This window comes from Physella acuta, unplaced genomic scaffold (assembly GCF_028476545.2).
Source record: "Physella acuta isolate Inbredline_101_S28 unplaced genomic scaffold, ASM2847654v3 ptg002067l, whole genome shotgun sequence".
NCBI lineage: Eukaryota > Metazoa > Mollusca > Gastropoda > Physidae > Physella > Physella acuta.
This window is the reverse complement of record NW_026733570.1, coordinates 31617-55060: the sequence shown is the minus strand read 5'-3', so window position 1 is coordinate 55060 and position 23444 is coordinate 31617. Positions and strand designations below refer to the sequence as shown.

Sequence of the window (23444 nt, the reverse complement as noted above, 5' to 3'; positions counted from 1 at the left end):
TATCCCGAGTTGCCATCCCGTTGTTTTATTTAAGAATATTTGTGAAAGTTTAGGGGAGATCACTCCCGGTTTATTATTTCACTGATAGTGTTCTGTAGTTAGAGTAGTCACAACTGTAAATAATTGATAATTTTTTAGTTGAACAAGAAAACTTTCTGCTTCAGTAATAAATAGCCACTACTTCTGCAATTCTATCAAAACTGGTATATTTTGGTGGGCAGTTAGGGAATATGAAGGTAAAGTGTGGTCAGCAGGGTGGACTCAGGGATGATCTATTGATTTGAACCCGGATTCAAACTCCAGACTTACAGGTTAGCAGTCTAGCTCTCTACCGAGAGGTCACTCCGTCCCTTTTACATTTACACCTACTGAAAAATTCTAGCATCAAATCTAAGAGGAGTTGATTAGAAGTGATATAACATGAAAAATTTGAAACTCTTCAGCTTTTCCAATAAATTAATTATAGTATTTAGCAATTTTATAATAAAACTACGATTAAAGAACAACAATTTAATTATTTAACTTTTTTACAACAAAAAAATATATTAAAGAATAATATAATGATGCAGAAAGATGTTACAAAATCAAGGAAAAGTAAATGTTGGGAAATGTGCAAAAATAAATTAAACCAGAATTCACATAACTTTGGTTGTGAACTAAACAACAATGAAATAACCCTCAGTTTAACAGCTATACAACAAAGTCCATTTAGACAAATAATATACTAATGGAATGTGAGACAAGAAAGGCGTATCAACATTTAAGTTCAACAAATATTTATCTTAATATTGTCATATTTTTGTTTAACAAACACAATAACATTTAAGTAAAGACAAGATACTCTCATTTATTTTTTTAAACACATTTTAAAATTACCATAGTCCAAGTATTACACATTTTTACACACACGTTGTTTTTTTTTTTGGTTTTACAAAACAAAATACAATAATTGTTTAAAGAGTTGAACTAATACATTTGTGGATGGGCGTTAATTACATTCATGGCTACAAGTTGAAAGTATAAACATCTATTAATATCACAACTTTGATCATGCAAGCTGTACAAAGCAACGGTAAAACAAGTCACCATAGCCTGTCTCACCATTAAGATGATTATTCTCACCACATACATTATACAGGTGTTCCCCAACTGTCAGACAATAACACCCTGCCTGCCAATCACCACCTGTCAATAACACCCTGCCTTTTGATCACCACCTGTGAGACAATTATACCCTGCCTGCCAAGCACCACCTGTCAATAACACCCTGCCTGCCAAGCACCACCTGTCAATAACACCCTGCCTTTTGATCACCCCTGTGAGACAATTATACCCTGCCTGCCAATCACCATGGTTGTGAAAATTACACCCTGCCTGAAGATCACCACCTGTCAATTACACCCTGCCTGCTGATCACCACCTGTCAATAACACCCTGCCTGCTGATCACCACCTGTCAATAACACCCTGCCTGCTGATCACCACCTGTCAATAACACCCTGCCTGCTGATCACCACCTATAATTACACCCTGCCTGCTGATCACCACCTGTCTGACCACTCAGGCCTCCTAGAGAAGTACTGGCTGCTACTTCCTGCCCGTTTGGCACTGCTGGGTCTGCTGCTCATCCTGGAACTCCCAGAGCGTGTGCTGGACAGTGACCTCACTGTGGAGGTGGCGCTGTAACAAAATATTTTGTCTTACAACATAAATAAACACAATGTACTTTACAACTATGGGCTTGACTATATAGTTTAGAGTTTACACATTGGGGGGGGGGGGGGGGGGGGGAGATGGGTGTACAAGGCTAGCCCATGTGTAAGGATACAATACAGGGAGGGGTGGGTTGATTCTTTTCCCATTTGTGCCCAAGAAACATGGGGCAGATGAAGTAGAGTTAATCAGTTTCAATGAACTCGGGTCAGCACTTTGCCCAGCCAACTTAGTTTCCCTAACATGGTACCCATCAGAACTAGGTAGAAGCAGGGACACCATACAGACTTGAGCCTGGGATCTTTAAACTCCAGTCTTTCAGGTTAGCAGATGTGAAGCTCTATGTGACTGACACTAGTGAGTAATGTCTCATTTCTGTCAATAATTCTGTCCACACAAGTAACATTTGATTTCATGGCGTTGTGTTACATTGGTAACATTTGATTGTAAGTTACATTGTGCTACCTTGGTAATATTTAAAAATAGTTTTGTTTACCTCTGTATGCTGGTCATGGAGCTGGCTGAGTCATCCATGACTGACCGGTGTCCAGCCCGGGGAGGGGGGTGCAGGGAGGAGATGGGTATGCCGTGCAGTAGAGTGCTGTGGTACTCCTTGAGCTGATTTTCCCTGCAGATGGCCTTGGTTGGCTTCACTTGTTTCAACCTCTTCAGAAATGCCTTGGGGAGGGGGGAGGATAGGAGATACATAAAGATTAATACATAACATGCTATGGTAAAATCAGTCACGAGGACAGTGGATTTTATTGTTTACTGATCTAGTGGAGATGGATGCAGCCCTATGCTTCCCAGGGGTCACAAAAGAGATGGAGGTCATACATTGGTCAAACCTACACCGAGTACTATCAGACCAAGTATATCATAGAGTCTACAAGGATCAATAAAAAGATGGAGACCCAAATACACCTGGCATAGAGAAATTGAAAAAAACAAGAAAATAATTGGAACAAGTTGGAGTATTATGGAAAAAATAGCAAAAGACAGAAAAGCATGGAAGGATGTTGTAAATGGGCTATGCTCCCCTGGGAGTAGAAGATCCCTACTTTAAGTAATAATTAAAGAGATTTTTATTCATAAAAACAATTGCATTAATTAACTCCTTTCCAGCTTAAAATTATATTCTCTGCCCGAGAAAACCCCTTCAGTGGACTGTCAAGGGTTAACTAGTAAAACAAGGACAATGATTAAGCTGAACTGTTTACTAAAGTCTTAAAGGCCTCAACATTCTAATTGAATAATCTGATACGGACTGACAAGGGTTAACTAGTAGAAAAAGGACAATGATTAGCTGAACCTCTGTGTTTACTAACAAAGTATGAAGGTGTTCTACAGGCCACAACATTCTAATAGACCAATATCATACAATAAAAACCTCTGTTTATATCTGTGAGGTTTGTATAGGCTACAGCTAGTAAAACAAATCATTGTGTCAATAGACTTAACTGAAAAGCTTTAGAATTGATTGAACAGGGTCTAGTATATTTCCAGTTGTATTGATTTATCTAAAGAATGGCTAGCAGACAAAGAATGAAGTCACAAAATTTTATATTTACTTCCCCTGTCACCATGCCAATGCCCTATACCCATTATATCACAAAAGCATGATTATGTTATCTTAAGTTTATGAATGGCAATCAAATCCAGGTAAATCTATGCTGACACCTATGGAGTTAATTGTGTGAGATCATGTGTTATGTGATAACAGAGGGATTTGTGGCCACTGAATTTGTATGTGACAAAAACAAATGCTCTTGTCACTCAAGATAACATGACAACTTGTGTGAATATTGTTACCTGGGGGAGGGGAGAGAGGATGGGGGTTTTCCAAACAAGATGTAGTTGTCTATGAAACTGTTGAAGAAAGTTATATGGGGTAGAATGGTGGCTAATATATGTCCTGTTTTTGTGTTGTATAGGCCTACTATGTGCATCATCCAAACTCCCTCAAAAAAAACAATTTTTCAAATGACCCCCCCCCCCCCCCCCCCCCCACAACTTCAAGTCACAAACTGATAAACTCACCCACCACCCTAGAGTTACAACCTGTAATTCAGCTACCACACTGACTTACAAAAAACATTTAACACAACACTCAGACCAGTTCCATAGCAACATTCTCCATCATACCATGCTATTTACTCTCATATTGATTTTTGTAAATGTGATTCCTCAAGCTTTAATTGCCCTTGCTTACACCAAGCTGATGGGTTGCTAGGTTACCAGATAATTGATATGATCTACTGGAATAATTGCACTGATCCTATCACAACAGCAGTACAGCCTACACTTACTCTCACCAAACCTAAGACAAATTGGGGGGATGAATATTTCATGTCAACGAGGCCCTGACAAAAGGCTTACAGTGACGTCTACATAATTGATCGCCATGTTCCACAGGGCAAGTATTGCAGTACAGCCTCTGATCAATAAAAACCACTTGATACTTTCTTTTATACTTTATTGACTAGAGAACAATAGGAACATTTACAAGCATCATTGGTTAGGAGCTTGATGACAACCATAGAAAAAAAAATAGCTGACAAGAATTTTTTGGTATTTAGAAAACACTTTTTGAACTTAGTTGCCATGTGATTGATATGATATTAACCAATCACAAAGTGCACACTAATCAAAACAACCAAATGAAATTTTAAAGCATGGTGAAACCAATCCTTCACATAACTTTTAATCAATACAGATATATTTTCTGAACTATCTCCAGTCTAAATATAGATTTTTTAAAAACTATTTTTGTTCAGTGCTTGGAGACAGCACATAGTTTTGAAAGCAGATCCTCTACAGCTAACACTTGAGGAAACATAAGGCAATCAATTCTTCATGCTTGAACGGTTTCAATGGCATCAGAACTCAGCAGTCTCAGTGCTATCAGGTGTAGAGCAGGATAAATCCCCACGAGTGTCTGTCACTGATCTCAGTCTAACCATGCATGTTTGCTGCCATTAGCTTCTGATAACTGGAGTGGTGGTGGTGTGGGGTTGGCAGGGTTTTATTCTCACCATCTTTGTGGGTCCGTACAACCTAATGGTCTCTCTCATTTATATCTCCATCCCAGTGCCCCCACCCCCCACCCCGTCTTATAGGTCCCTTTTACAAAAGTGGTTCATTCTAGCAAACACTCTTCTCCTATCCTAGTGGTCCCTCCCATCCCAGTTGTCCCCATCCCATCCTAGTGGTCCCTCCCATCCCATCCTAGTGGTCCCTCCCATCCCATCCTAGTGGTCCCTCCCATCCTATCCTAGTGGTCCCTCCCATCCCATCCTAGTGGTCCCTCCCATCCCATCCTAGTGGTCCCTCCCATCCTATCCTAGTGGTCCCTCCCATCCCATCCTAGTGGTCCCTCCCATCCCATCCTAGTGGTCCCTCACATCTTATCCAAATGGTCCATCCCATCCTAGTGGTCCCTCCCATCCTATCCTAGTGGTCCCTCCCATCCCATTCTAGTGGTCCTTCACATCTTATCCAAATGGTCCTTCCCATCCCATCCTAGCGGTCCCTCCCATCCCATCCTAGTAGTCCAATCCTATCCTAGTGGTCAGCACCACTAAAAAGCAATGATAGATAGAGGGCTGGCTTGTTTCATGAGTACATCCCCTTCATTGTCTTAATAACAGACCCAGCATGCACCATGATAAAATCTACCTTGGCTGATAAAGAGCTGAATAAAAATGTATAGCTCCCCCATAACAAACACATACATTTGATTCTATTTGCAAGCAAAAGTTTTAAAAAAAAGATCACATGACAACTTCAAAAGTTCAAGTAGTGTTTCTCTAATCTAGCAAGTGTTAGGAATCAATAACAAGAATTGATTACTTCACAGCATGAGTACACTAACAGCTACTGCTAGGTTGGAGCTTCTGCAAACAGCTATAGACAGCTACATCCGCTGAAGATAGTCAATTTAGCTATAGTCAGCTACACCCAGCTATAGACAGCTACATCCAGCTGAAGATAGTCAGTTTAGCTATAGACAACTACAACCAGCTTTAGTCACTGTTAGTCAGCTACATCCAGCTATAAACAGACTTTAACAAGCAGCAACTACCACATACAAACATGCCAGATCTTTAGTGCCTTACATACACACAGCTACAATCCCAGACTCAGACAAAATATTTCATTCTCTGTCTACTTTCATTTTCATATCTTTTTTTAAAAAGCCTTGGGTAAAATTAACTTGGTTTGTTTTGTATTTCAGACTAAGTAATTGTGTTTTCTGTATCACTCTCACAACACACATCTGTGTTGGTAAGGTTTGATATGGACGTCTAACTCAAAAGAAAAATAAGCAAGAGTAAAAATTGCTGCTGTGTTAAGATTTTCTTATATATTATTGATAAAAAACTAATTGAGGAGTAAAAAATACAAAAAATCAGAAATATATCTTAGTTTCAGTACATCCTTAAAGCCTGAAACAGACCAATGACTAATAAAATGTAATGCTTTAGACCAGTGTCAAAGTTAATAACTAACCAAGTAACCTAACATTGTCTAAACAAAAACAGCTCTCCTATGAACAAAGTGTACAAAACTTACCAAATTATCTGCTTCAATTCTCCTGATTTCTTTCTCTCTATTTATGGCTGAGGGTGTGAGTTTCTGTGTGATGGGTCTTCTAACATAGGATTTCCTTTGGTCACCATCGCTGACACGTCTTACAATTTCCTTTAGCAAACGACTGTTTTCTCGTTCAATGTCTCTAGCTTTGTTGTCATCGAAGGTATAGTTGGCCTTTTCTGCCCGTTTTAATCCTATAGGGGCAAACATCACCCTGCGAGAATTAGCCGCCAGTCGCTTTTGTTTCTCAAGCTCGCTGACGGCTGTCATTAAAATGTTCAGGTCATAGCTACTCATCTGCCGATCTGGATCGTCAGCGTCCAACAGTTCTTTCAGATCTAGCTCCGCTTTATACTGCGGATTCTTGGTGTGGCTATCCCCTGCGGCGCCAATATTTACCCTGATACTCTGCTGCTTTGGTCTCACTGCTGTGCCATTTCTAGGAGACTCTATTGGCGAAACGTCCGTCATATCACTTTCTGAAAGACTATCAGACACAGACTCCGGCACTAAAAATTTGGCTTCCCTAGTTGACGCTCTGCTTCTATTTTTAGCTGTCTTTGGACGTTCTTGGTTTAATCTGGGAGATTTATGTTTCTGGATGGATCCCTCGCTCCATGCTAGAGCCCTGGAACCCTGTTTTGTAGTTTTTTTACTTCGAACCCGATCCCCATCATCTTCACATTGTTTTTGCTTTTTATTTTTTGTGCGTGCTCTCTCTTCACCTTCAGAAGATGAGCTACTGCTATCCTCACTTTTAACTTCAGCGTGTGTTTCTTTTTTAAGTAATGAGTGCCTTCCCCCTTTAGCTACGGGATTACTAGGCCTTTCATCACTTTCAGACCCGGAGCTAGGAGAGCGACCACTTTTTGACCTGGCTGGACTCTGTGTAGCTAGCTCAGAATGTGACCTGCTACTTTCACTATCTGATGAGTTGTAGTGGTCTGAATGGCTTGATACACTAACAGAGGATTTAGACGATCGACTTTTTCTGCCACTGACCTGACCATGTGATACACTTTCATCATCATCATCTGAAACTACAGAGTCACTAGAATAGTCTCTATCAGAATCTGACTGGTCATGGACAGTTCTAGATTCTTTAATATTGTCTTTACTTAAATTACTGGGAGAGGGTTTTGGCTGTGCTGATTTAGGGCGGACGGGTGGCTTTGCTTCTGTTTTACCAACATCTTCTTTCAGTGGGCTTCGGGGTGTTTCAAAGAAATCAAAATCCACACTTTCATTGACATCTAGAGATTCCATTCTTTGACTCTGTTAAGCTGAGGAAGTTTTGAAAAGAAATTTTTTTAGTTATATATAAATAGTTCAGTTTTTGCCTATCAGGGTTAGCAGTTGTAAGCTCTACTTTTTTAGACCATTGAATACTATTCCTGATTCCTATTTTTAAATTGTGATCGACATCACAATTTGAAAATAGCATAAGTGCCAAATTATTTTGGCTTTTCATTTATTAACTTTTGGTTACCAAAAATTTACATATGGCTATTTTTTTAAAAATATGTCCAACTTTAAGAGAAGTCATACAAAACCCACAAAATCAGGTTTTTATAATATAAAATTAATAACACCATGCTTGATTATATGTTTAAGGCCTTTTCAGAGTCTGGTTCATTTATTTAGCCTACTCAATTTACTCATAATAGTCATACTGATTTAGTCATTAAATAGGCCAAGACCATAATATATATTATATAGCCTACTCATTTTAATGATCATATATTCAAGCCAGTGTATACAATATCAATAATAAATTTAAAATGAAGACAAGCTCATCACATTACACCAGTACAAAATAAATATTTTTTAATGTTTATGCTTATGCCCCTACTGAATATTAATAAAACTAAAACTAGTAAAACTGTCTGACTGGACTGTGATAGAAGTTATTCTAAAATTTACTAAGTTGTTAGGCCTAAATAAAATCCTAAATATTAGTAAATAAAATCTAGGCATATAATCCGAGCAAAAAAAGAGATAGGCCTAAACAATTGAATTAGGCCTAATTATTTAATTTAAAAATGGTAGGCCTTCATCTAGAAATACTGATCTGCTCTACATTGAACACTCAGATCTAGATCTAAATAATTTTTAAATATTAATAAAAAATTAAAAGCTAAAAGTGATTGAAATCAGAGAGAAAATATTTTTAAAATAGTAAAACAGGAATGGAGGCAAGTAAATAATAAGTAATAAGTCAATTCAATAAGTGAATTAGTGAATATGCTAGTGAAGAAGATGTCAAGTTTAGTTAAGATTATATATTCAAACACTTATGACAGCACTAGAGAGGCTAAAAAATACCTGCAGCAGAATTGTGCTGCAGTGGATCCCGGGCCACTGCCAGATCCAGGGTAACGAGATCGCAGACCAGCTGGCAAAAATTGGGGGAAAGAAACCACAACCGGAAATTTCGCTACACCCAAAAGAAATAAAAAGAATAATTAAAAACAAACAAACGCAAATGTGGTCTGTCACACACCCTCACTACATTAAAGACGACGGCTATTACAATTTAACACGAAAACAACAATACATAATCTTTAGACTCAGAACAGGCCACAACAGACTAAATCAACACATGCACAAAAAACTGAAGGTTGGGTGTAGCGAAATGTGCCCTTGTGGCAAGGCCCCGGAAAACACAGAGCACGTACTCCAGAAATGTTCTCTGTATAGCCAGGCAAGAGGCAGACACTGGCCCCAGCCCACCCCACTCAGGGAAAAATTATATGGGACACCTGACAAACTGGAAACCACAGTCCGGTTTGTCCACGAAGTTGGACTTGTTGTCTGAATCCTCCACCATATTCAAAAATTAAGAACGAAGAAGAAGAAGAAGAAGTTAAGATTAGTTAAGTAAGAAGTTAATAAAGAAGTAATAACTAATCAATCTCAGCTAATCTGAGAGTCACTGGAGTGGAGACTACTGACTACGTCACTACTGACGACTGGTAAGACTAAGAGACTGAGTGAATAAAATTAAAATTATTCTGATTTTAGATAGATTATGTGTAGTAATGTATAAATACTAACCAATTTTTATGCAACAATTATTATTAAAACTATAAATAGCTATGCTTGCTTCAGTAAAGTTCATTATACGTAGATCTGTCATTAACATCACAATAACACCCCACCAAATCGACCGTATGCCACCATTTTAAGATACTTGTTTTAGCAACACTATGACGCAAATTTAGTAGTCTAAATCACTCATTTTACCGAAAGAAACCAGATAGTTTTTCAAACTCTTAGCAGACAAAAGTAGCACTGACAACCTTAATGAGTATATCTACTCAGGAATAATTTATAAAAAATCTTACCTAAATAGTAACCTATAGAATCTAGTATATAGGCCTATTAGTTTATTAGATCTTAGTATCAATACTAAAACTAACCTATTCATCAAATGAATTGTCTAACTGAAAAAAAAACAACAAAAAATCAATTTATTATGAAAATATTTAAAGTGGCATCATCGTATACTATAGATCTAGATCTAGAGCAATACCTCCCCCGTAGATAGTATGAAAATTAATGTGGAAACACAAACGGGCCTAATACATTAGATTAGATCTCTAGGTTTTATATTGCAACAAAATATGTGCATGAGATATTCAGAAAAAAATCAACAAAAATAAGGTAAACACATCAAACACCTTAGGGTCCACCGCACCACCAATACACAGAGTAGAAATGGAGTGTGTCACATACAACTAAAATATAGATTCTATGTATTATTAGGCCTACATGTTTAATACATAAATATTAATTATCCTAGTAGTAGCGTCAAGCACCTGCCCGAAGCCTAGGCAAAACGGGGTTCCGATTTGTTAGGACGATAAGCGACGTGAGGGTTTGATTGAGGCTTGAGGGCGGCGGGACGGAAGGGGGGGGGGGGGGGGGGGGCTAAATAAATATTACTTAATACCATTTTGTATTTCATGAAAATAGCGTTGATAAAAACTACAAATTTAGGCCTAGTTAGATCTAATTTAATAGGTTAATCAACTGATTATTTCAAATTTCTCAAATTAAGTCTACGCACTATGTCTATGAGTATGTAGTATGTAGTACATACTATGTACACACACAAACTATTTTTTAAACAATTAAAAATTATGCTGACTAATAATTTGTAGATCTATAGGTTATCTGCCTATGTTACGTTTGATTGTACTCTTACATTTTAAGTCATTGTAATGTAATACTATATTTATTAAGACTTATGATGCTAGCCTAAAAAAATAAAGCAATCATTTTTATTCATTAGGTTTATAAAAAACAAGGATACCTCCATTTGTTTGAAAACAAAATGGCGTCGACACAAAAATATGATAGTTTGAATGACCGTGACCAGAGTGTTAATTCTGCAAAAAAATTATCTTTCAATGCAGAAAAAGAACAATTGGATACAAATGGCAATTCAAAACAGAATTCTTCAGTTACGGTTCCTAGTTCAGAATTATTTGTGCTATTAATAAAAGATGCTATATACGGTTAGTTTCTACTTCTACATTCTACAAGTTTCTACTTCTAGTCTAGAAATTTCAAATTAAGAAACTCCTCAGACGCCTTAGACTCCTTAGTCTAGAAAAAAGGGTAATCTATCGTTTTAGGTACGTAAAATCGCCGCAACTAGATCTAGTAATGTGAAAAACAGGTGACTCCTTAAATTTTTAATAGGCCTAATTATTAATTATTTCACATTTTGATGAGGATTTATGTTTTGAAAAATACAAAAATGTTTCCTTGTTTCATCTGTTTTTAAACAATTGAATTAAAACTTTTCAGTTATAAATGAAGACTAGCGATGTTTTCATCAGATGCAACCATGCTCATTTACTATAGTAGACATATCGTTTAAGTTTTATTTTGTTAAACTTATAGCGGAAGATTCAGGGGAAGCCACTCTATTTTACAAATGGCTGCTGTTTAATACTGTTTATGTAGCAAATCTTGCTCGCAAACACTGCTGTTTAAAGTTAATTTTAGGCCCATGTTGATATATTTAGCCATTGATTTCAGTTCATTATTCAGTTATCTATAATATTTGACACAAATATTTCACAATATTCAATATACTTCTATTAAAGCCTTGACAATGAGGTAACTTTTTTGTACGTTACTAGCTGCGGCCAATTTTACATACCCAAAGCGATAGATTACCAAAAAAAGAAAGTGTATTGTGTGTAAAATAAAAAAATCAACCCACTGGCTAAATTATTGTGATTTAGTAAAAGTACTGTAAGTGTACTTGTTTTGGATTGAGATGGTGTAGATCAAGATTCTAGATTCATTTCACACTAGCTATATTTTAAATGATTTTATTAGTTTAATTAGTTTAATTAATAATTAACCTAGTCACAGTAGTCCTAGTCCATTTAAGGTGCACTTTAATTTTTTTATCCAAACTTCATACACTTACGTGCACATTAGTAATGAAGATAAAATAAAGTCAGTCCAAACTAATGTAGATTCTAGATCCAGTATGTAGAGTGGAAAATCAAAATGTATTCAGATTCAGTTAATAAAATTTTAAAATTCTAGTTTGTTGTTGTAATTGTAGTTGGGGGTTTTATGTGCAGGAAAAATTTATCAAAGCTATTCGTAAACTTTTTTTGTTTTACATTCTAAAATAGCAACAATAGTTAAAAGCTAACCTCTATAAAATGTGTTGTTATAGTTTGTCTAGATGACAGAACCACACAGTGACCTCTACCTGCTACAGCTTGAAAAAAACTGGACAAAAACATGTAGATTTACTGCTAAGTGGAGTCGTTTTTGACTAGCTGTACTGATGTATTTATTTGGATTTAGCTGCCAACAATGCATTGAAATAGGCTCAATTTTTTTAAGGATGTTTCAAATTTTAACAAATTATTGCCGATTTTTAATTGCTTAAAATTACAGTAATTAGAAAAAATTTAATTTGTACATGAATTTTTTTTAGGTCAGCCACCTGTTTTTGCTCATGGAAAAAAATCTAGTTTTACAAAAAGTATCTGCAAAGTTTAATTAGGAAATTTTTAATTAAGTAAATTTCATCACACATTTTGTAATTGAAGTGATACATATTTTCTTTTACAATTGCATTTTAATAGAAAGCATTAAAAAATGGGCCAAAAAAGTCTTGATCTATAATTTTAAAGTTAACCCGTTTCTGTGAGCTTGACTATTTTTACATTTTATAAAGAAATTATATTTTCCTGTTAATAGTACATATTTGAGTGTATTTCAAGCATTATCTACCACAAGATGACCATCTTTGTTTGTAGTTGATAACTTGTATTTTCTTTTAAAGGTTACATATTTTGGAGTGTATTTCAAGCTTTGTCTGCCATGATTTGGTTCTACCCACTGAATGAACTTGAAATATCTGGCTATGAAGCATTTGCTGCTGTTTGGCTCTCTCCATTCATATGCATCATTCCTGGTGTTCATGCCTTCCTTCAACAGAAATGGGTGAGATTGTAACGTTTAGTTTATTTCTGTTCAATAAGAAAATATTTTTTATTTTTTTATTATTAATTACTGTTCATTCAAGTATACACAGCATCTTAAATACAGTTCAACAATCATGTTTTATATAATTTTTTTCTGCTAAATAAGTAACTTAACTGTAAAATAATATTCGTCCTTATACACAGGAAGTTTTATTATATTTATAATTTCTGAATGTTTTAAATACTGCAGGTGCTGATACTTCTACGGCTGATCTCTGTTTGTAGTGTTGCGTCATTTCAAGCCCCTACAACATTAATACGTCTGATACTTCTTGCTACTGGCGCCGGCGTGTCAATGCTTGTTCTGGCAGCCACACTATGGAACTCTGACAAACTTGTCAGGTGGGTCATGATTCTTTATCCAAACTTGTTAGGTGGGTGATCATTTTTTATGCAAACTTGTCAGGTGGGTGATGATTCTTTATGCAAACTTGTTAGGTGGGTGGTGATTTTTTATGCAAACTTGTCTTATAGTTGAAAATTCTTGATGGTTTTTGATGCAAAGTTTTGTAAGACCAGAGATGTAGCTGTTATAAAAGAAATTTTAAGGTACCTTGGATACTAAATCTTAAAAATATTTTAAAATGCTGTGTTGATACTCAACACTATTGGATACCTGTTACTGTTGATGTAAAAATATTTACTTAATGAGATTGGACTATTAATACAATAAATAATGTTTTTTTGCTGTTTGAGGTAAAATTTATCAATTTAAAAATTTTTCTATGAAAATCTACTATCTTTGATCTGACTGCAAAATGTTTGATTGTAAATTTGGAAGTAATTTTTTTCTTTTAGAAAAATAAACGAATTTTCAAAAGGTATATTTAATATTTGATTTTAAATAAAATTTCTTGTATTTCTATTTTATACATTTAGGTACAGAACATTTTGGGGGTTGATCCTTGGTCTTCATGCTTTCCTGGCAAGTCGAGTCTGGTTTGTGACCTTTGCCCCAGCATGGTGGGATAACCAAAGTAACTCCATAGTTATTGCATGTGGAGTTATCTCAGCATTGGGATATAGCTTAGAAGGTCTCTGTGTCAGTGTTGTTGCTGTAAAGTATCTGATAGAACAAACACTAGTTTATAAATATGATATGCTCTAGCCAGGTTTTTCTACCAATTGAGGTCAATTTGTTTTAGTTTACATGTTTGCTGAATCCTGTATCACAAGATTTTTTATAAAAGGTTTTCAAAAGAAATATTGTCTATTGAATTCATTTCTCTTTAACGTTTAAGCTATGAATATACCAGTTTTTAAATATTTTTCCTGTTTGTTACCTAAACATGCCTATAAATATACGAACATCCCTATAACCCTTTTGTATGGTAGGCTACACATCACTCAACAGAAGTAAGACGGTCATTATTACAATAAAACCCCAGTTGCTATTGGTATAGGGTTTGTACTGGTAAGAGTTGCTTGTTTTGTTGCAACCCTTCTAGATTTATATTACCCTCAGCATGACAAACACTTCTCCCAATGTTACATTTTTTAAATGTACTTTAACAATTTTTCTTTACAAATCATCTAGTATTCATTTTATGTTGAACTACAGGCATATATTCTTAAAATATCACATAGAATGAATTATATGTTGAACTACAGGCCCAAATTTAAAAAAAACGATATTTATTCTCAGTGCTATATTATTTATAGCCTCATACATGAATTATGTATTTATATATTAGTACTATTATTTATTTTATAGTATTTATATATTTCCATATGTATACATGAGTGTTGGTACATTGTACTGTATTTAAATGAGCAATGTATTCATATATGAGTACTGACTATGTAAACCGAAACTATACCTAACTTACTAAAATATTAAATGTACGATTGTTTTATCAAATCAAATTACTTCTGTCTGCATGATAAACCCAGTAGCTCAGACTTAATATTGTTCTAGCATTTGTGTATCAAACATATTGTTTCCTTTGACAGTAATAATTTTTTATCATACTTTGTAGTTTACAAGTATCTTTTATTAGAATATAATGTATATATATATATATGTATATATATATATATATATATATATATATATATATATATATATATATATATATATACAGCTTATTTATAAAATAAGCTGTACTTTTAAATAAAATGGCCAAATTGAATGTTTATTATTTTTGCAGAAGCCTCCCCTCAAGTACAGGTTAAGCAGCAAAGTCCTGTCAACCATTGGCTCCCCAGTGGGGTTGGACTTGGGAGCTTGCTGTGCCTTACTCACATGTGCTTTGGTGAAGCCTCCCTGATCACTCGCTGGACGGTCAAGGGTTACCCTGAAACTGGACCCTCTCCACTTCCCTGGGGGTTAGTTCTTCCTTTGGTGTTATGTAGTTTTTTTGTTATTTATTTTCATGTTTTATTCTAGATTTTTCAGATTTTGTTGCATTTGAATCAAAATATTTTTCATGTTTGAAATTTTGTTACATTCATTATAACCTACAGAGTTTGTCTTATATTTATAATTTAAAAATAGCCACATTTTTTGTTTTATATTCCATTTTCCATATCGTTGAAATAAAAAAGGTTCCAATTTGTAGTTTTAAGAGTGTCATTGTCTTATTTTTTTATCTGTTTCCAGATCTCTGGTGCTTCTATGCCTATCCCTCGGCACAGCCGTACAGATCAAGGCCGTTCTCGCTATTCCTGTAACCCTCGCTGCCACTGTTTCCTTCTATTTTTTGTTGTTGTTTCCTGATCCCTGGCTGGCTTTTTATGGTGAGTTTTAAATCCTCTGTAACTTATTAGTTTTTCTAAAAATTACATTAAGCACCCACTTCCATTTTATTGTGAGTACTGAATGTACATTCTATGCTTTTGTTTATAATGTTTAATAATCAACAGCTCAAAGCCCAAGTTTGTACTAAGTTTCCCTTTCAAACCTGACGGTCTATGGGGCAAGTGAAGTAGAGTTCACTTGTTTCTGTGACCTCGGCATATGAAGAGATAGTGTGGTCAGCACTATGCCCAGCCGCCTTTACTCTCCCTAACATGAGTTAGGTACCCATCAGAGTTGGGTGGACTCAGGGACGGTCTGCTGATTTGAACCCTGATTCGAACTCGAGACTTACGGGTTAGTAGTCCAGCTCTCTACCGCTAGACCACTCCGTCCCTAAGTTTGTACTAACCTTAGCAAAATATCAACTCAGAACATAACGAAATCTGAGTTGATAGAAAACAAAAATTGCATGTGTTTTTATACTTTTTTGTTTAGAATTTTGCTAAGGTTTTGTACTAACCTTAGCAAAATTCTAAACAAAAAAGTATAAAAACACATGCAATTTTTGTTTTCTATCAACTCAGATTTCGTTATGTTTTAACATTTTTTCTCGACTTAAAAATATGATAATTGGGTAGTGTTAACTTTCTGACTTAAAAATATGATGTTTGAGTAGTGTTAACTGACTTAAAAATATGATGTTTGAGTAGTGTTAACTGACTTAAAAATATGATGTTTGAGTAGTGTTAACTGACTTAAAAATATGATGTTTGAGTAGTGTTAACTGACTTAAAAATATGATGTTTGAGTAGTGTTAACTGACTTAAAAATATGATGTTTGAGTAGTGTTAACTGACTTAAAAATATGATGTTTGAGTAGTGTTAACTGACTTAAAAATATGATGTTTGAGTAGTGTTAACTGACTTAAAAATATGTTTTAAAGCTGGATGCTGCCTCGCCTTTTTGACCATGACCTTGTGGCCTGCTGTGATTGACGTATGCACCCAGTCCAACCCAGCCCTGTGTCTAACAGTTGCAAGTTTAACGTACATCATACAGGTGAGTTGCATCATAAAGATGAGTTACATTATTACGGTCAACTGCTTGATACAAGTGGGACATCATACATCACATTTCCTTCAGCAACTCAACAAACTGAATGCCTCAACTGACTTTAGTTGCACAGCTATAAAGTTTAGTCCCCTTTCAAACCTTATGAGCAGGGGAAGTAGACTACACCTGTTCAAGTGACCTTGGCATTTGAAGGGATAGTGTGGTCAGCATGATGCCCAGCAACCCTTCCCCCCCCCCCCCCCCCCCCCCCCCTTAACATGAGTCATGTACCCATTAGAGCTGGGTGGACTCTAGGAATGTCATATAGACACGATCTCAAGAAACAAACTCCAAACTTTTGGGTTAGCAGTCAAATGCTCTACCATTTGACCACACCATGCCTGGGTTGCAAATTTATACAGATCTCTTTTATTGTATAGTGTTTAGACGCAACCAAAGTTGATTTTTTTTTCTCTAGATTTTGTTTTGGGTTTGGACCATCGCCTTTAATTAACTTTGTTTCTAGATTTTGTTTTGGGTTTGGACTGTCGCCTTTAACTTTGTGCCTTATGGAGAGTTGACCAGAGAACACACAGACTGGGTGATTGCTTGCATTATGGCAGGAATTCTGCTCCTGTTTATTTTCAGTAAGTTAGGATTTTAGTTTAGTTAGTAGTTAATTAAAATTTGTATTTAGTATCCAACTTTTTAGTTTGTGTGTATTTTGTTTTTTTAAGTTTTAAATTAGTATTTAATTTAAATGTGTATTAAGCCATGGTTTTGAGTGAGAACTTCAGTGTGGTGTGTAGTCAAATGTATAAGGTGTTCTCTTGTAATGAAGTTTAGCTTGGATAGGCTGTATTAAGTTAAACTTTTAACCTGTGAGATCTTCAGAATTTTAATATACCCGAGTCCCAACACTGTTAGTCTACACACAGTGACCAACAGATACACTTGAAATTATTATTTCTTTCACAAAAATAAATAGTTTTATTGGCTAAAAGAACAATAATTTTTTTTAAAACAATTCATTTATTTAAAGAAAATATTATTTTAAAAATTATTCATATGAATGTTCTTATAGATCTAATTTATGTGTTTAGGAAAATCATTATATCTGTATAGTTTATTTGTTAAGAGAATACTTGATTTGAAATGTTAAGTCCTATGGGACATGGTCTGGTTGAGAACATATGTAATAATGGATATGGTTCATTGCCCAAGTTTGCTGACAGTAAACAAAATAATCCTTCAATAAGATAGGTTTCATAGATTAGTATTATCTGTAAAAAAATAAATGAGAACAGATATTCACCTTATAGGTTTCATAGATTAGTATTATCTGTAAAAAAAAATGTGTACAGATATTCACCTTATGTCTGTACCAGGCAAAGCATCGCAGGAGAGTTTTACCACAGTGTACACGCGCATGGAGGACGAGCTTGTTCCTGCCCTAGGTCACTACCTCAAAGGTACATGCCACATACAACCTGTATGTCCATCTTAAGTCTACTTAACATGTCTAGGTCACTACCTAAAAGGTACATGTCTGATAAAATCTGGTGTGTCTATCTTAGTCTACTTAACGTTAGTTGTATTTTAAGTTTTAGATTATGTTTTCAATGAAACAATATAAATTTTATATTTCTCCCATGATATTCCATGTTTTTCAATGAAACATTGTAACATTTCTCCCATGACCTTCCAGTGGTTTTTCTGATTTTCCTGGTCAGCCAGGTGGGCATGATGAAAAGATTATCCAAGTACAAGCCAGGTTCAGAGGTCAAGGTAAACTAATATTTTTACGCAAGAGCAATCTGTTTAAAAATTATGGTTATGGCCTGTGGAGTGAAGCTCCTAATAGAGAAACTAAAAAAATATGTGTATTTTTTAAACTTTTTTCTTTAACTCTTGAAGATTCTTATTCTTAAACAATTTTTAAAAGTGTCAATGCTGTTTGACATTATTTTTAAAATAAAGATATTAAATTTAAATATATGTAAACATGTATTTTATGTTCAAGATTTTATCTTAGCACGCTGACCTACAATCTGTTTTATTTTTTTCTTTGTTGGGGATTAAATGTTTGTGTCCTGATTTTTTTCCAGTCCAATCCAAAAATATTTACTGCAGGAATTTGGACCTACCACTTTGGCTATGATAACAAAGGTTGGCCTAGCATGGAAAGAGCTGCCACCATGATAAATAATACAGGTCAGACTTTGTTTGGCAAATAAAACCTGGATTGGAAATTTTTTATTAAATTTGTAACATGTTAAATTATTGAAAAAGATTTTAGCACTTGAGCCAATGAATTTCACTATAGTCCTCGTACTTTTAGCTATCTGTGATCACCAGAGGAAAGAATCTAAGTTTATTCAATAACAATAAAGTAAAATTGCCTTTTGTAGTAGAGTTCACTTGTTTCTGTGACCTCGACATATTAAAGGATAGTGTGGTCAGAACTAAGCCCTTCACTTTCCCTAATATGAGTCAAGTACCAATCAGAGCTGGATGGACTCAGGGACGTTCTTTGGACTTGAACTCAAACTTAAGCAGCTGCATGCTCTACAATTGATCATGCCTTCCAGTATTGAATTACATTCATTAAACTAATTTGAATTTAAAAAATGCTAAAGCCATGGTTATTTATTCTACTTCGTTAATAAACTCCCATTAGTGAATTAACCAGAGTTTTTAGTTATTTTATTTAGCATCTTGTTGTATGCATCACGTTTAATAAGACACTTCAGGCTGATACTGGGGGATAAAAGTCTAAGACATTTTGTATTACAGGTGTGGATGTTATTACACTACTTGAAAGTCTAAGACATTTTGTATTACAGGTGTGGATGTTATTACACTACTTGAAAGTCTAAGACATTTTGTATTACAGGTGTGGATGTTATTACACTACTTGAAAGCGATGCCTCCAAACCTTTCCTCGGTAACAATGACTTAGCTTCGTGGCTTGCTGAGAAACTCAATTTTTACGTGGACTTTGGTCCATCCACCAAAGATCATACTTGGGGGTGAGTACTTTGATTGGTTGAAACATTTTAGGGTTCATTGATTCCCTGAAAAATTTTGGCAAATTATTTATTTTATAAAACCTTTTAACTCAATTATTAATATTTGCGTGTTATAATTTAAATTCACCAAGGATAATTGCCTAGTTTCAATAAATTAAATATTTAAATAATAAAGCATTGCTTAGCCAAATTTAATTGAAAGCTTTAGAAACTAAAGCCATACTAAACTTTATTGAATGTTTTAGAAACTAAAGTCACACTAAACTTAATTGAATGTTTTAGAAACTAAAGTCACACTAAACTTTATTGAATGTTTTAGAAACTAAAGTCACACTAAACTTTATTGAATGTTCTAGAAACTTGATCCTGTCCAAGTATCCCATTGTTAAGTCACAGCACCACCTTCTGCCCTCCCCTCATGGTATGACATTTATTTTTTGTGTTAACAAATTTACCAAAGTTCACTTTACAATTTTTTGTTAACTAATGTATCAAAGTTCACTCAACTCTTAATAAAATATTTGTTGTAAACAATTTATCAACGTAGATCAAAAAAAAAAAAAAACTCACTGTACAAATTTTATTTACAAACTATTTTAGGAGAGCTGGCACCAGCAATAACTGCCAGTATAAACGTGAGCGGGACGCTGGTCAACTTTGTGGTCACACACATGGGCAACGACAGGGACGTGGTGGACAGGAATCTTCAGGCGGAGTTTTTAGCCAAGGAATTGAGACAGTCGTAAGACGTGGCTTTCTATTTTTAACTTGTTCACACACAAATATATTGTTGACTGAATGTTCTAATTATAGACTAGACCCAGCAGTGTTTCTTGATCATGTGATGTCTCATGTTGAATGTTCTAATTATAGAGTAGACCCAGCAGTGTTTCTTGGTCATGTGATGTCTCATGTTGAATGTTCTAATTATAGAGTAGACCCAGTGGTGTTTTGGTCATGTGATATCACATGTTGAATGTTCTAATTATAGATGACCCAACTGTGTTTAGTGTGATGTCACATACTGAATGTTCTAATTATAGAGTAGACCCAGTGGTGTTTTGGTCATGTGATATCACATGTTGAATGTTCTAATTATAGATGACCCAACTGTGTTTAGTGTGATGTCACATACTGAATGTTCTAATTATAGAGTAGACCCAGCTGTGTTTCTTGATCATGTGACCTCTCATACTGAATGTTCTAATTATAGAGTAGACCCAGCTGTGTTTTTTGGTCATGTGACCTCACATACTGAATGTTCTAATTATAGAGTAGACCCAGCTGTGTTTCTTGGCTATGTGACCTCTCCCCCAGGCAGTGAGAATTACTGGCGCCTGATAAAAGATGGTAAAGTTAAAGATATAGATCCCACAGATCAGGATCGCTGGTGTGAATACATTATGTACAAAAAGTTGATCAGGTTTGTCTCCCTTAGTTTTTTAACACGTATTATAAATATAGCAGGGGCTGTTTTGGTAACTCTGTATTGATTTGTGAGAGTGCTTTCCCTTTAAATTTTTATTTTCTGTCTGTCTAGGCGTGGCTATGCAAGGATCAGCCATGGTGGATTGAGTGATACAGAAATCCAATTAGGGACATTCCAAATACCAGAAGATCCTGTAAATTACAAAGATAAGAAGAAAGTGACCACCTCCCCCACAAAACATAACATAGATAAGAGTGTTCTTTTCAACAATGTGTAAGTCTGGCTTATTTAAAACAAAACATTTTAAAATCTATTTTTAAAATCATTTTAAAAACTATCATTCTAAAAATTACAACTATTACTTTTTAAAATAGTGACTAATATATTAAAAAAAATATTTGAATATTACTAGATATAAAATTGTAACAGCCTACAAATACTGTGGGCATTGAGTTAACACTTTTTTTTTTTTTGTCTCTCCAGTTTTGGCAACTACTATCCTGGTCATGGATACTTTGACCACCATGGCTTTCATATGGGAACACCCAAGTATTTTTACAATGACTAAAATAGTTCAAGTTACTTGCTACTGTAAGCACATCCTTAGTGGCTAGAAAACTGAATTTCATCTGTTGTCAGTTGCAAGAAGAAAATTCTCAATGTTCAAACAGCTATTGCTAGTCATCTTATTTGTAAGCATTTAGAAAGGCTTGTGTATACACACACCCACCCATACATACATACATACATAAAAAGAACTTTAAAAAAAAATTTACATACACACACATACAACTTAAAAATGTCTGACGAATCAAAAAACTACACCTCTGAAGATTTTTCTCTTTTTTTTAAATTGTGAATTGCATTGCTGTTTTTATAACCAGATTTTGTTTTATACTGAAACTGCTGTAAAACTGTGAACCCTTCTAGCACTACTAGCAGGCAGAGTGTCTGTTTCAACTATTCCTCTTGTTACATTCCAGTTGTATAGTTTGAATATCACCAAAGAAAAAAAAAAGTTTTATTTTAATAAAATATATTTTAAATAATAATTTCTTATACATATTATAATCCTGTTTATCAATTTGAATTGTTAATGGCTTGGCAAATAAGAAAGGAAAAGAGAACCCCCTTGTTATTACTAGCTTACAATTTCCGTCCAGTTTTGATGAAACTTAAGGAAAAATAAATGCACATTGTTAAATTGATCTGGACATTTGGTTGAACTGACACAAAAGTATAACTTGAATACATAATAATATTCCAGTTATCTGATAATTTTTTTTTACAAAGATTAATAATTTTGCTCAAAATTGTTTATGCAGCATACATATTTTATATGTGTCGTGAAAATTATTTTTCTGAATTAAATATAGATCTGAATATTTAGTCAGAGACAGATTACATGTAGATAAAAACAAGTTGTCTATGCATCAGTAATGTTTTCTTTCTACTCATATTTAACAGTGCATGTTGTGAAGATATTTGGATCTGATTTTTATCCAGCTTGTCAAAAAACGCCTTATAAATTATTCCATTATTTGCCGCCATTTTGCCTCTGCTTAATGCCTCCACATATTTTATAATTATATTCCTACATACAGGTGGTGGATGATAGACTTATTTATATTTATATTTGCTTGTTGTGTCAAGATTGTGATAACTTGTGTATTCCAGATGACAAAATATAGCTTGTGCCTTATTGTTGTGGTTGGTTTGAGTTGAACACCTTTCGTAAGCTTTAGAACTTCTTAAGTGTAATCATTGCTCTACTTCCCAGCAGGAATACTGTCAAAATTATGTTTAAGGGTTGTTTATAAATGATGTCACTTTTTATTTTTAAAAAGTAATGTTAGGAAACTTTCAATAAATTGTAATAAAAAGCGATTAAAATGCTTTATGCTCACCAACCTTGGTTATTATTTTAGAAAACATTTTTTTTTTAAATTCATCTGCAAATTTGAGGTTGGGGGGGGGGGTCTTGTGACAATATGGAAAGGAGGGTGGGAAGGTTAAAAACATGATATCATTTAAGGATGATCCCTTACACTACACATTGTTTCTTTACACCAGAGAATTTTATTTTGTTTACTTGTTCCAGATTATTTTTTTATATTTCCATGACAAATTTTGTTTTCCATAAGAATGTGCCAGAGATATATTTTGTAGTTGCTGGGTTAGAGAAGATTTTCTTTAAACATTTTCTGATGTTAAATTATAATATTTATATTTGTGCTATTAAAGATTTCCTGGTAATTTCTTTATCTACCCCCTCCTCCCCCAACCTAACCCTCCCTTACCTATCCCAATAGAATTATAAAATACAAATTATAATGTCCCTGCTGTGTGTG

The 23444-nt window shown here is 34.7% G+C and overlaps 2 protein-coding genes across 2 annotated transcripts; one reads left to right on the top strand and one right to left on the bottom strand.

Moving 5' to 3' along the window:
• Positions 1-67: 67 nt before the first annotated feature.
• On the bottom strand, positions 68-9502 carry LOC131931978 (cilia- and flagella-associated protein 97). The gene is made up of 4 exons (XM_059288823.1): positions 9366-9502; positions 6288-7591; positions 2209-2390; positions 68-1679 (listed from the first exon to the last, which is right to left on the bottom strand). Exons 2-4 carry the CDS (start codon positions 7572-7574, stop codon positions 1541-1543), a joined length of 1608 nt encoding a protein of 535 aa, XP_059144806.1. The 5' UTR covers positions 7575-7591; positions 9366-9502; the 3' UTR covers positions 68-1540.
• Positions 9503-10635: 1133 nt separating this feature from the next.
• On the top strand, positions 10636-23053 carry LOC131931980 (PGAP2-interacting protein). The gene is made up of 17 exons (XM_059288826.1): positions 10636-10831; positions 12637-12797; positions 13029-13180; positions 13718-13872; positions 14989-15166; positions 15441-15577; positions 16523-16638; positions 17159-17279; positions 18021-18104; positions 18341-18420; positions 18741-18846; positions 19529-19664; positions 20021-20085; positions 20265-20406; positions 20938-21087; positions 21205-21366; positions 21577-23053. Exons 1-17 carry the CDS (start codon positions 10648-10650, stop codon positions 21659-21661), a joined length of 2214 nt encoding a protein of 737 aa, XP_059144809.1. The 5' UTR covers positions 10636-10647; the 3' UTR covers positions 21662-23053.
• The last annotated feature ends 391 nt before the right edge of the window (positions 23054-23444 follow it).

What these genes read in the sequence shown, in the direction of transcription:
- LOC131931978 (XM_059288823.1), bottom strand. Translation starts at nt 7,574, where the DNA reads ATGGAATCTCTAGATGTCAATGAAAGTGTGGATTTTGATTTCTTTGAA. An exon ending in GAATTGAAGCAGATAATTTG is followed by an intron (nt 2,391 to 6,287) that starts GTAAGTTTTGTA and finishes CCCCTCCCCAAG; the next exon opens with GCATTTCTGAAGAGGTTGAA. An exon ending in TCCATGACCAGCATACAGAG is followed by an intron (nt 1,680 to 2,208) that starts GTAAACAAAACT and finishes ATTTTGTTACAG; the next exon opens with CGCCACCTCCACAGTGAGGT.
- LOC131931980 (XM_059288826.1), top strand. Translation starts at nt 10,648, where the DNA reads ATGGCGTCGACACAAAAATATGATAGTTTGAATGACCGTGACCAGAGT. An exon ending in TCTGCTCCTGTTTATTTTCA is followed by an intron (nt 17,280 to 18,020) that starts GTAAGTTAGGAT and finishes TGTCTGTACCAG; the next exon opens with GCAAAGCATCGCAGGAGAGT. An exon ending in CACCATGATAAATAATACAG is followed by an intron (nt 18,847 to 19,528) that starts GTCAGACTTTGT and finishes TTTGTATTACAG; the next exon opens with GTGTGGATGTTATTACACTA.